At 45.5% G+C, this 14,205-nt stretch overlaps 1 protein-coding gene across 7 annotated transcripts in view; it reads left to right on the plus strand.

Annotated features, from left to right (window-relative positions):
• fhit (fragile histidine triad diadenosine triphosphatase) overlaps positions 1–14,205 on the plus strand; it is a 179,708-nt gene that overhangs the window by 44,824 nt on the left and 120,679 nt on the right. For 5 of the 7 annotated variants that reach the window (XM_076989199.1, XM_076989200.1, XM_076989203.1 and 2 more), the window contains exon 2: positions 9,298–9,407. In XM_076989199.1, the coding sequence (XP_076845314.1) occupies positions 9,302–9,407 (106 nt within the window). In that variant the 5' untranslated portion in view covers positions 9,298–9,301. Of the gene's footprint in view, positions 1–2,099; positions 2,248–9,297; positions 9,489–14,205 lie in introns of those variants that run through there. The other 2 variants (XM_076989198.1, XM_076989197.1) reach the window with 2 other exon arrangements.

The following is a 14,205-nucleotide window of genomic DNA, read 5'->3' on the forward strand; positions in this document are numbered from 1 at the left end:
AAAAATATGTCTCTCTCCCTCGTGCCTGTCTGAACCTGCAACTTCTGAACCTAACGCTCCTTTGTACAGGGGAGGAAAGTGGTCAGATCGCCCCCTACCGTTTGTATTCCATGACCGACTTTAACATGTTGCCCATATCGTTTTTGAACTTGTTTATGGAGGGAATTCAGATATTGATAATTGACAATTACCTGATATACCAAAATGCTGAGGGGTATAAAGAGGGAGAAGGGCAAAAAAGAAGGCTTGTTTCATCTTCATGGCATCCCTCATATATGTTCTCTCTCTCTATCTCTCCCTCACACACACACACACACACACACACACACACACACACACACACACACACACACACACACACACACAAATACTCTTTGTCCCTCTCTTTAATACACATTTTGCTATGTTCTTAGCCCACCTTGCTGTAGACCACCATGTTGTTCTTCTAGCACCTGCCCATGTGTGTTTAGAAGGCTGGTCCCCCTACCCTGCTCCTGGCAGGTGCCATGCCAATGAACCAGTTTAGCTCCATCCTTTAATTGAAGAAGCCAAATTCTGTGCCGAGATCCTTGCAATCTGGCTGTTAGTGCCAGATGTGTTGAAATGGCTCTCTGGAGACTGAGCTAGGGTAGGTAGTTCACATTAATCTCCAAAGGAAATACTGGTTGAGAGTCGTGCAGATGTGTGGAGCAGTCAGACCTCAAAGCCAGTTAAAGTAAGCGAATGGCCCCTCCCATACGTTTGTAGTCGTCACTCCGATGATATAACGCGGATCGTTAGAGCAAGATCGGGAAACGCTGGGCTTACAGATAGACTAGCAACGAGAGTTAGTCAGCATGGCAGTCATTTTGCCATGAATCACACACCACATTTCCCTGTTCAGTACTCTCCCAGGTTCACTGATTATGACCTATGAGATTGCTGCAGGAAAATGATAATCAATCCACATGTCCCTTATGAAGTATCACACTCCACCAAATCAAATAGACCATGTGTTGGTCACATATGCTACATCTCAAGTGTCGCCATCTGAACGTGCACGTTTGCGCGCCCGCACACATGCACACAAGCACACACACGCACGCACGCATGCGCGAAACGCACAGCCAGGGTGTTAATCCATTTGTGTGATGAAGGAGTCACTGCACGGCTGTTGTCGCGAATCCGTTAGCTATGACGAATGGCCCTCGGCCCATGCGCAAGAAGTGAATTTTTCACCGGCTACATCTCTCCTGCGCCTGTTTTAGTTCCCCGAATCCGCTCCCGTAGAAATGCATGTAATATCCCACAAGCCTTCAATCACTCGAAAAGGTCAAAGTGACAAAGTAATCAAAGGGCCGTCGGGGACTCCTTAGGAGAGCCTCAGAGACTAGCAAACGACTGTTCGGCTATCGGCTTAATGTTCTCCGAGCTCGTTTAGCTGGCCTGTGTCCTCGGCTGCTTGTCCAGCACGTTTCATTTCCTGCCTGATACTGTACTGATGGGAGCTGTCGTCATCATAATTTAAGTACACACCCAAATCGCATCTCTGATGGACCGTGCTAATATAAAATACATCGCAGACCAAAATTGGTAATGATTACTTCTTGAGGTTAAGCAGGGGTAGCACAGACATACCCCTCGTTAGGAGCCATTACGTGTTACTATGTAGATAAGAAATTAATATCTCACTTCCTGTTATTGAATTTAGGTCAGTGACCAGGGTTATCTTTACATTTGTCGTGCTTGCGTTCTTATTATTTTCACAAAGTTGATCAGAGGAGACTGAGCTTTTCTCCTTTGGATTTGTGTTTCTTTTTTTTCTTCTGCATGTACAGAACATGCATAAAAGATCAAACCCTATCTTCTTCCCCGTATTTGGTTGATGTGTTTGGTGTTCACACAAGCTGACACCATGACAGTAATGTCACACAAGACCACTTATGTTGCCGTGGCGGGCTTGCAGCTGCGTGGAGCTGAACGGTTGCCAGCGCTGGTGCGTGAAGGAGTCCGCGTGTTCGCGGTGCCCTCGCCCAGGCGCCCGTGTCGCACGGCTAGTGGTTCGGCCAGTCTCTCAGTGCGTGCAACACAAGGCGCAGGAACGTTCCCGGGGCGTGACCAGCACGCACTACTTGTACGCTGAGCTTTAGTGGCTCGTGTGGGGCACGTGCACTCCATGCTCCTTCTTATTACGGTTTTGCGGTTTTTATACTTCTGCTGGAAGTGATTCAGTGGGTCGTTGTAGCCTCCCGCCAAACAACAGCAGAGGTAGGGGGACCATTATCGCTCGCCTGTCACACACACCGCCTACCGGCAGATGCCATTTAAAATGCCGTTTGACGTGCGTCGATCTTTTTAGTGCACGTCGCGCGGACATTTTCCCGTCGCGGGAGGTTCGGCGGTTTCATTTCTTAACGGTTTCGTTGCTTTGCTCGCTCTCCTCGAGCGCTTCCTTTTGATTTTGAGGCGCTCGCTCTTAAGAAGCGCGCGCTGATATCGCGCGCAGGGCCGCTGAGGTTCTCTCTCTGTGTGGTGATTCTTTTGACCAGGGATGAGATGAGGTCGCGATAACTGTACACCGTCCACGCACTTTTACTGTTTAGCCACTGCTGATCAGAAAATTGAATCTAAATAAGATTTCTCCATGAAAGCCGCACGTATCTGCTCCACATGATAAACGGTGGTGATATAGGTTACACTGTAGAAGCCCTTCAATTAAACACAGAGAGGCTACCCTCCTCCTAGTTTCCCAATGTCAGTTTGTTAAAACATTTCCATTTGTTGTATATTTGCATGTAGATGGAAAAGGAATTGAAAGTTGTGTGTGTGTGTGTGTGTGTGTGTGTGTGTGTGTGTGTGTCAGGGGTCAAAATGAATGCATGCACAATACCAGTAAGTTCAAGGTTAGCCTAATTTTCACAAGCAACAGGTTTTCCCTTCATGTCAGTCTCTTCTTAATATGTTTTATAAATAAGTATGAATGCTATAAATATTCTCCCATTCATTTAGTTGCTGATGACTTGAAATGGCTCTCTGGTGAAGGGCCTCTGCCTCTCCCAGCCTTCTCAGTATATAAGTATTTAATCGCTCATTATCAGAATAACACAGAGTTACACACACGCTCACACACACTCGCACATGCACACACACGTCCGACTCCATTAATGTCAGCCAACTCGTTAGAGAGCGTCTGGCGGCTTCAAAACGATGATGAAATCTTCCAGTGCTTCCTTATTGATGTAGAAGTGCTTCTGGGATCTTATTTACTCACGCACTTCTCCAACGAACCGACTTAATGAGGAGGCACGGAGGCTCTTGCTCACGTCTCTGATAGCATCTCCGAACACGGAGGTCCCCGTTGTCCTCCACACCGTCGTGGCCGTTCCCTGAATAAACCACAGTTATCAATAAGCCAAGCCGACAGGCGGAGTTTAGCGTTCTCTTGGCGACAGGACAGTTGTTTTCATCTGCTTTGAGGCCTGGGAGGTACGTATGTGCTGCTTCTGTAAGTGGTCATGTTTTGATGAAATGAATTGGAATCAAATATATCTGCTGGCTTTGAAACATGCCCCCCACCCCCACCCCCCGATTAAATAATACAATGGTGTTTTCTTGTGTAGGATGACGCCAGTAGAACCAGGGGCTGTTCTGTGCTGATCAGAGCACTATACTATGCTGTACCAGTAGTGTGGGTTTGTTATAACAATGTTATAATGTTATTGGTAGTGTCTAACCCATGTCCTGGGTGTAGTGCCCTGTGCTTCACCCATGTCCTGGGTGTAGTGTCTTGTGCTCCACCCATGTCCTGGGTGTAGTGTCCATCCCTTCTTCCGTTCCTGTGTCTTTTTCTAAGATGACAGATGGGGCCAAGAATGCGCATAAAAAAAAAAATTAAAAAAAAAAAAAAAAAAATATATATATATATATATATATATATATATATATATATATATATATATATATATATATATATATATATATATATATTAGTGCTGTCAATTCCAGGTGCCACGATTAAAAGTCCTCACCAGGATTTTGGTCAGGCTTCCTGGATTGTGTTGATTCCACTAATTTTACCTGGATTGCTAATTAGAAAATCTAGCAAGCTTGAGCAAAATCCTGGTGAGGACTTTTAATTGCGGCACCTGGAATTGACAGCACTAATATATATATATATATATATATATATATATATATATATATATATATATATATAATATTATTAATAATATATATAATATTAATGAAGTTTCACAGTGAACCAAGTCCACGTAATTCCCGGTGCTGACCGTACCCAGGCAGTGGCTGTGACCACACTAATAGCAGTGCGCTGATAGACCACGACAAATCTGGTGAACATGTTCCTACAGCGACTCTAAGTACAACCAAGAGAGTCACCAAGAGATGGATACCAGGCATTTGTTTTTGATGATCATTTCACAGCTAAAGATCGAATGTTTTAATGGCCATTAAGTGTGCAACAAGCACCACTGGGCCAGTTGCTTGTTTCTGGAATTGCTACCCAGCAGAGCTCTTGTGCCAGTTTTGTCAAAGTGGGTTGCAACGGTAACGTTGTTTCTAAGGAGTGCCACCAGCGCATGTGCCCAGTTAAGAAGGGGTCGTCATGCTGGTTTAAATAGTCAGTCACAAAAAGTTTGTTGTGTCCACAACAACGGTGGCAGAGACAAAAATGTATAGCTTGTCTAATCCATTAGCAGTGTTGGGTACGTTACTTTAAAAAAGTAATTAGTTATAGTTACTCACTACTTGTTCAAAATAGTAACTGAGTTAGTAACTGAATTACTCTATAATAAAAGTAACTCGTTACCAGGGAAAGTAACTATTTGCATTACAGTAAAAAAAAATAAATTATATGCCAATGAATAAGGATTTTTTGAAAAAGCAGTTTTCAGTCAGTTGAAATGAGTAGATCAGAAAGGTGTTTAACTTTTGATATTTATTGCACATCAACAGACCAGTGCAGGATAAAATCCTTTAAAATCCCAAATCTTTGCAAAAGTAAACACTATATAACTATATAAAGTGCATTTATTATTATTACACTATATAAAGTGCATTTACATCCCTCAAATTAAATTAAGTTCTCTCAACCTGAGACAACTGGTTTGTTCACAACAGAAGTAAACCTAACAATAAAACCTATATTCTTAATTAAATAAATCAAATACCCAGTGTGGTAGACATTCAGGAACTTAAGTATTTTCTTAAATAATGTTTATATCGCCACCTTGAAAATGGTAATTTTTCTTTGGCTTGCTCCTGACTCGCCATTTCGTCCCTCCCCCTTTTGTGTCGTGTCACTGGTGTGCTTCGGCACGCGTGTAAAAACACTGGCTCTGATTGGCTGCCATAACGCTGCCTTAGCCAATCGCTTACTGTGACCTATCAAGATCTGTTACTCCTCACTAGCCTGGGCAACGGTCCGCTCGCATTATATCAATATATAGTAACGCACCGCATTTAATGACCAGTAACATCAACGGCGTTGTAACGACAGGAAAAGTAATTAATTATATTATCCCGTTACTGACAAAATGACCCCATTACCTAACGCGGTTATTTTTAACGTTATTCGTAACACTGTCCATTAGTGACCCTGTGAGGTGTACTACAAAACATTTTAGAACAGCAATGACTGTCCTTGGGAACATTGCATTGATCTGATTACATGTCATAAAAAAAAAAGTTTCTTTTTTCTGAATAAGTAAACAGGAGCTTTTTGTGTTTTTTGTAGGATAAATTGGTTTCAAACATTAAAGTAATTGGAAAAAATAAAAAATATTTTTCTTTTCCTTTGCAGTTTTTGTTTTTGTGTGGGTGATGTATTTAATATTTACAACTTAGCTTGGCATAAGATTGATGGTGCAAGACCTTAGGCCTGCCTCTCTGCAAACAAACCGAGCAGGAGCTTCCAAACCAGACATGCCAGCTGGCTCCAACCACAGATGTTGTAGGTTCCACTTCAGAACAGAGTCATCTAACCAGAACGAGTTTGTGATTTTGGCAAATCTCATATTTAATCATCTTAAAGAAAAAAAAAAGATATCAGTGAAATCAATGAATTATGTGTCACCGTGTTAATATTTTATGATAATCCAGTGATGGTTTTGGAAAACCCAATCCTGATGATTAAATGAAATTACAACAGTTCTGTATTAGTGAGAGATGTCTGCATTTACATTTACATTTACGGCATTTGGCAGACGCCCTTATCCAGAGCGACTTACATTTTTATCTCATTTTTTTATACAAGTGAGCAATTGAGGGTTAAGGGCCTTGCTCAGGGGCACCTCAGTCATGGCCTGGGGATCGAACCTGCGACCCTCCGGTCACGAGACCAGTTCCCTAACCGCTAGGCCATGACTGCCCTCTGTCTGCCCTGTCTGCATCTGTCGTACCTCTAGTTGATCGAAATACTCGACGGAACGGACTTGTGTTGCACTTGTGCCCTAATAGTGTCTTTCCCAATGCAGCACATTGGTTGCCAGATCACATGAAATCCTCGAATGGCATTTAACAACACTGTCAGATCCATTAAACAAGAGAGGCGTATTCTCACGGGCTGTTTTTTCCTTCATAGCACAACCCACGCAGCTCACGTTGCCTCCTTCAGAAAACCACGACCTGTTCACTGTATGCGATCGGCTCTATTGATTTGTGTCCTTCTTCTCCGTAGCGCGTTGACATTCGGTGGTCGCGGGTGGTGCTGCCTGGCCCTGACTGCAGCCTGTGGAACCAAGACGAGGCCCGTTCTCACTGGGTTCCTCATGCCCGTGTTCCGGAGATCTGGCTCTTGTTTGATATTTGGGGTAATGAATAATGGGTTAATGAAATTGCTGTGCATGGCTTTTTTCATGCCATTATAACCCCCCAGTGTTTCAGAGGAGGAGGTGTTCTTGTGAGGAACTCTGGCTCTTTGGGAAGAGAGATTTCTCCGTTCGATGTTCACTGAGCGTAAACCAGGGAGTTACTTCACCTCCCAGTCCAGGGTATCATATTACCGTCTCTAATGCATCATCTCCGCTCCAGCTCTCTCTTTAAAGTGTCGAGTCATTCATCAGCAGGTCTGGGTCAGTTAGCACAGAAACATGCAAAAAACAGAGTAATTGGTGATTCTGATTGACGAGCGCTGTAAGGAACGATCTCCTGTTGGACTGCTCATTATGTGCTGTTAAGATCATGAAGAAAGGCCCAGCAAGCAGTGCAGTCCAGAAGAAGTGGCTATGCATAAAAATAGCTACATTTACTATGGTTGTGTTAACGATTGGATTTGCAGGAGGTGTTCATGGGTGAAGTCGATGGTTTTAAGGCTCTGTGTGTATGTGTACGTGCATGCGTGTGCAGGTCTGCGCGTGTGGGTTGGTTTGTGAATTAGTTTGAGGATTATGATATCTGGCGGTAAACGCTGTATCACAAACCGCTAGCAGCCTTGCGGATTTGGCGATTACACGGCAGAGCGGCAGTCGGCGGTGCTCCAGGTTACCGATAAGGATTAAACGTGTGACCCTTGCGTGACCCCTGCTGAGGCAGCGTTTGAGCCCACGTTTTGAAATGGGGGTGCAGTGGGCATGGTGGGCGGGCTGGACCAGCTGGTTCACCTCCGGGACACGATGTGCGCAAACACATTAGATCACCAAACTGATAACTGATTCCACGAGAGAGAGTTTGATATTTTACCCTGCCTAATACAAACCCCCCTCTTCCTGTGTGTACATACACACTCTCCACAAAGACATTATCAAAACTGACTTGCCATTGAATGGGCAACAGCAGTCGTTAAGGACATGCAAATGATCATTAATTGGATCATTGCTGTCCTGGTACACTAATTGTCGCATTCTAACTCTTAATTGCGGAATGGTTGGATTCTGTTTAGAATTGTAATGGCTGGTGCACACACACATTTGTTTTCCCCTGGTCTTTTCCCCTTCCTGGCTTTTTGGAATGTCTTCCGGGACAGTGTCCAATACACAGCATGGATTCCACCACATGCATAAATTTCTCACAAGTGTGTGTGTGTGTCTGCATGTGTATACTTGTGCTTTTACTTGTGCATATGGGACAAGGCAGTTGTGTACAGATGCCGGTGTCGGTGGGTCTGTGTGCATGCCTGTGCTTGCGCATGCGAGAGAGAGTGTGTGTGTGTGTGTGTGTGTGTGTGTGTGTGTGTGTGTGTGTGTGTGTGTGTGTGTGTGTGTGTGTGTTTGAGAGAGAGAGAGAGAGAGCGAGAGCAGCAAAGCAAGTGTGACAGAATAAACTGCTGTCTCATTATCTCTAGGCCGCAGCCCTGGCCCCTCCCCTCTCCTCCCTCCCCTCTCCAAGGCCAGACACTGAGTCCGCATAATCACACAGGCCTAATTTAACCTCATTACAATAATTCATGCATATGCAAAAAAGAACCCGTCCACTCATTACATATAATTAAATTGAGAGGGAATGGTCATGATCATATGCCAATTTACTTCTTTGCATTCCACTGTAGTTTTTCACCTCATTGGGCAGATTCTGCAGCCGCCATTGATTACTGTTTGGCGGCTGCTTCCCGCTCGGCAGAAACGCTGGATTGTTTATACTTTCCTACGTTCCTCTTTCCTCTTTTTTAGAAATTCCGTTTCTGTTTTTGTTGTGAGATTTTTTTGATGTGTACCATGTGAGCACAGGGTTGAGAGGCTGAGTGTAAACCAGGCAGGATCCACACTGACCTGAGATCTGTAGGTATGGCCAAGGTGATGCTGTTTTGGCCTATCGATCTGATCCGAGCTCTCCCGGTGAGCTCGGCTGTGTGCTCGCAGTGAGGGGAGAGCGGCCCGCAGTCGATATGTTTGTTAGGGCGGTTGGAGAATAGGCCTCCCGGAGACGGCGAATCCCTTTGACACTTTTATAGATTAGGCTTTGTCTGAGGCACTGTCATCCCTGATACTCTTTTTGTCATTGATGGGTCCCACTGAGGCACTTTAAAAATAGCCGGCCTGTTTGTGCCGAGGCGTCTGCAGTGCGCCGGAGCTGCACTGTCACTGCTGCTGATAATCAGACACCCGGCCCTTCCTCATTAATACAGGCTCACACGTCGTGCTTTCGCTGCAGGTCTGATCGACGTTTAAAAAGTGGAGGACTGCTGAGCTGTTTTGAGGTTCCGGGAGCCTCAGAATCTTCTGTCAGGAGCAGCTAATCTGAGCTTATTTTTCTCTTCTCAAAACGGTGGAAGAAAAGCTAAGGAGGAACAATAGTTTAAACCTGTTGCCACTTTTTACTTCAGCATTCTGTGTCTGTCTGTCTGTCTGTCTGTCTGTCTCTCAGAGCCATGGCTACAATCCGCTTTGGGCAGCATGCGGTGAAGAATGCGGTGGTGTTTCTGCAGACGGAGCTGTCCTTTGCCCTGGTCAATCGGAAGCCGGTGGTTCCTGGCCGTATCCTTTTCTTTTGCACTGCGGCTGTCTGGGGTTTTTGTGGTGGGCTTCAGGGAACATGTTCTTCAGCTTCCTGTACAGGTAGGATGCTCTCTCTCTCTCTCTCTCTCTCTCACATACACACCCCTCCCTCCTGATTTCCACGTTTCCTCAGGAACACGATGTGCTCAGCAGAGCAGCATTATGGTTGCCCATCGTTGCTTGGCAACGTGTTTGCTCTCTCTCTGACCTTCGGGTAGGGCCACGTGAGCAGATGTTTACATCGCAGCCCCGAAGCGGTAAAAAAAAAAAAACAAAAAAACAAAAGTTTGTGTTAAAACAGGACCAACAGAACAGCAGCTGTCTGATGGGGAAAAGTTTCACCTTATTTCGCCTTAGGCGGCCTCTAGACAGATAGCCCCTCCCCCAGGTAACGGCTGAAGGAGGCGTGCATCATCGGCCCTTCTCTCTCTGAAGCGTAATATTTTCCTGCTTTCTTTCGTTCCATTTTTTTATGTCTATTAATCCTGTTGCTCGATGGCATGCCAACCTCGCATATATTTGCATGATTTCCATCACTGATTTGTTTGAATAATGCACTTGCTCTGTTTTTTTTTTTTTTATTCCTTTTTTTCATCGGAATGACAACAAGTCTGTACCTTTCTGGGACAGGCTTCCAGTGCTGTTCTGGCTGGTGTAGGCCCGCCTGTGATTCAATGAAGCCCCACCCCTAGTTTAGATGAAGCCACTCCCCTTGTTAAGTGAAGCCACGCCTCTGGTTAGATGAAGTGCATATGGAGATGGAAAGAGGAGTGAGTGGAGCTCCGTGGCTGTAAGTCGCTATAATCAGACCTGCAGCGCTGACGCCATGGTGACGAGAATGACGTGCTGCGGTTGCTAACGCACTGCAGACAGTGGAGTGTACCGAGTTTGAAGATTGTCCTGTGTGGTCCACACAGATAAACGTGTGTGTGTGTGTATGTGTGCTGAGCTCATAAGCTTCACATGCAGTACCTAAAGGAGTCTCTCCGGTGCTGTTGGGTCTGTGGGCTGTTCTGGGCAGAGCAGCCAGGAGGTGCCTGACCTCCGACTCACGTGCCCCGCCGTGTTTCCACGTGCTGCCTCTCCTCTGCTGCGTGGCTCTGTGTGCTATTTCGGGCCGTGCCGTGTGCTAGGATGGCGTTCTGCTGTCTGCGGTGCTCGGCACACAGAACCGCGTCCTCTCTGGACTATTCTGGGCGGGTGCGTCGGCACACGGGTAACGCCGCGCTGCCTGCAGGCTTCTTCCGTTAGCCTGTGCGGCGCGACCGGTGATCAGGCGCTCGTGTCAGCTGCTCCAGCCCTCGCTGTCGCTGTGCAGAGGGAAGAGGCGGGGCCTCCTTGTGCCGTTTCCCCGCCACGCTGCGGTTGCTTTAATGGCGGCCAGACGTTGGTCCCTTCTGCTCATGGGATGTTGGTACTCTAGAGTAGGTGACTGTAGGCATGTGTAGTTGGGTGAGGGGCTTTGGATGGGGGGAGGGGGTTGGTATGCAGCAAAATGAGTGTGTCCGCAGACACACCCCCCAAGTACAAGACACCCCCCTTCTCACTCATAGCCACACCCATTCCATTGTTTTCAGATTTACGTGTAGCCTGTCTCCTCACATCTCCTCCCGTGCCCCGCCCCACATCTCCTCCCATGCCCCGCCCCTCGCTTGCCCACACTCCACTCCCCTTTCAATTATTCAGTTATTTCCACCTGCAGGCATCTTTCAGGTGTGTGTGCTTACTGCTATAAAGACCCCATCAGGCACACAGGAATGAGGGCCAAGCAAGCCGAAGCCCCAGGAACAGGTCAATGTCTCATATATTTCCACAACAGGGCCATTTGAACAGCATCTATATTCTGTAACATCTCAACTCTGCTATGGCCTTTGCCAGAGTGAGAGAGTGGTTGTCTCGTATAGGTGATGCATACGCTGACAAAACGATCCACTGGGGGGTTTATAGTGTTTACTTAAGCGTTCTTCCGCTGCACGAATCTCATAATGGATTTGTGGGTAAATTAAGAAGATGAATAGATACTTATTGTCAAAGGAATCTGACTGTTGATTATTGTTTCTGGAAGCATGTGAAGGCTTTGTGCAGTTGGCTTGTAGGAGTTGTGTACCGAGGGTTTCCCCTGTTGTCAGGGTGCTATAGTAACACATGTTTGTGTTCTTTGCTGATGTATCTGTTGCTGGTTTTATTTGTCTGTAGAAATGGGAATGTGTGACTGCACAAACACACACCTACACACACACCACACTCGCACCACACACACATATGCACCTACACACACACAACTACACACGTGCACACACACCATGCACACACCTACACCCACACATACACATACACATCTACACACATGCACACTCCTACACCTACACATGCGCGCACACACCACATAAACACCTACACCACCCACACATGCGCACACACCTACACCCACACACGTGCACACACCACGTACACACCTACATGCACACACACAGTCTCATACAGTCAGTTGTTGACTCATACACACAGTCATCTATGATGGGGTTTGGACTGAGATATTGAGAGTGACCCCAGCCCGTACCTTCCTGCCCGTACCTGTAACCGCAGTGTCCTGCTGATACCCTCAGGAAGTTTTACTGTTTCACTTTACATTAAACATTTAAAACCTAAACGCTCAGAATTGTTCCCACTGGCACTTTCAGTCCACAGAAAGAGGTTAAAACCTTCACACACACACACACACACACACACACACACACACACAGCAGAGTTGATGTGATTGCTGGAATCTTCTGTGGTAATTCGGACATGTGGAGGCACTCATGTCCTAACAAAACAAACCTTTATCAGACTTTTCTTCCTAGGTTGAGACTCTCCGTGCTGGTTGGAGCTAAGCGTGTGAAGAAGTGTCTGTGTATAGGAAGTGAGGTTGGGGGAATGTTTGTGGTGTAGTCCAAGCAACCGACATCTGTGCACTGTGGCCTTCTCCCTCTTGATGTCAGTCTGCTCCTCTGAGATTATCTACAGTTTTAATCGAATCTGTTTAGCATTTACAATTTATGGCACCTTTTGTCTCTTGCTTGGCAACCCATGGGAATGGGGCCATAACGGAGTATCTAGTTTGTTAAAGTGGTCCTTGTGTTGTTTTAGTGTCTGATTCTGCAGTTGCTGGGTGTGACCTTTATTGAATATATATATATGTTCACATGTACGGGAGCAGCTCAGCATAACAGTGATGCATTTGCCTCGTTGTCTTAATGTGAAAGCAGTTGTGAAGGGGCAATGGTGGTGGGGGGGGTGGCTGTTAAGGTTGAACTTCCAAGCTTTCTGCAAAAAAAGCCTCATCATTGATGGCCTTTCCCCCAGACCAGCTGTAATGGACAGAGACATCACTTCTCTTTTGCTCTTCTGCTGAAAGAATTCTGCTCTTTATCTTAATTTTGTTTGAGCTGTTGGACGGTAGTAACAATATTCAGCATCGAGCTGGTTCGAAGAAGTTGGGCTGGTTCTCGGCTACGCTGCGTTAATAAGGGCCTGTGGTTTTGCCCGCACTCTCGCTGAGCTGGGTCTTCATCTGTGCTGAGAGACTCGCTAATTATGTAGCTCAGAACTTTAGCTGGCTGCCAGAGACTAATCGTCGAGAGGGGTCACTGTTGGAAGGAGACATTTTCAAGAGTCATTGAAACTCGTAGCATGTCTCCACACCTCTGAAGAAGGCCATATGTCATCACTGTGGGGAGAAAAACGCTGTGTGGTGATTTTTAAAACTTAGGAATGAAAAAAAGGAAAGAAAAGAGAGCTCCAAAAATTGCACCGTATGATTAATCATCTCCCCACTGAACGCAGTAATCTCTTCAATACCCCAAATAGCAGATTGGTAGAGATCTAGTAATCCTATTAAAATTCATAATTAGTAGCATTCTCTCACGACTTCCTGTGGTTGAAAACGGAGATGGGGCCAACACAAGAACTCTCTCAATTAATTCTAGAACAATCCTTCGTATCACTCCATCTTCACAGCATGCGGGCGGGCAGGTGTGTGAGATTAGCCCACATTTGTACCGGACGGTAGTCTGGAACCGCAGGAGCCGTGTGGAGTCACGGTGGAAAATGTCAGCAGTGTTCAGGCCTTTTCCTCGCCCCACTCCACGGGAGCGGGAAGGAATCACGGGTAACTGGACACGCAAAAGAGAGGTCAATAGTTAAGCCTTGTTTTAAACAGTGACTTCTCTCTCTGTCTCTCTCTCTCTGGAATTCTGTCTTTCTGACTCTGTCCATCTGTCTCTCACTTTCTCTCACTCTCTTTCAGTTCAATTCAGTTCAATGCTTTATTGGCATGATAAATATGTAAATTTGTATTGCCTGCATAGGATACACAAGAAATATAAATAAATGTAAATATATTTAGTAAAATAGTAAAATAATAAAGTAAAATAATAACAAATTTTTCTTTACCATTACAACTCCACTAATTCTATAATTAATGTTTATAATAATGATAATACTAATAATAATAGTAATTATTGATAGTATTGGTAGTAATTGGTAGTGTTGGTAGTAATGGTAATAACAGAAAAAATATTAATATTAATCATATTAACAACAGTAATAATAGTGGTAAAAATTAGTGTCACGTCCAGCTCCACCCTCCTTCCCAGTCCCGTGTCGTCTGCCCTAGCCCCGCCTTGTTTTCCCTGTTTCCTTGGTTTCCCTTCTGTCTGTCACGCCCCTGTCCTTAGCGTTTCTGCCTGTGTCTGGTTTCACTCCCCTGTTTCAGTGTATTAATCCCCAGTGTGTT

This window comes from Brachyhypopomus gauderio, unplaced genomic scaffold (genome assembly GCF_052324685.1).
Source record: "Brachyhypopomus gauderio isolate BG-103 unplaced genomic scaffold, BGAUD_0.2 sc66, whole genome shotgun sequence".
Lineage (NCBI taxonomy): Eukaryota > Metazoa > Chordata > Actinopteri > Gymnotiformes > Hypopomidae > Brachyhypopomus > Brachyhypopomus gauderio.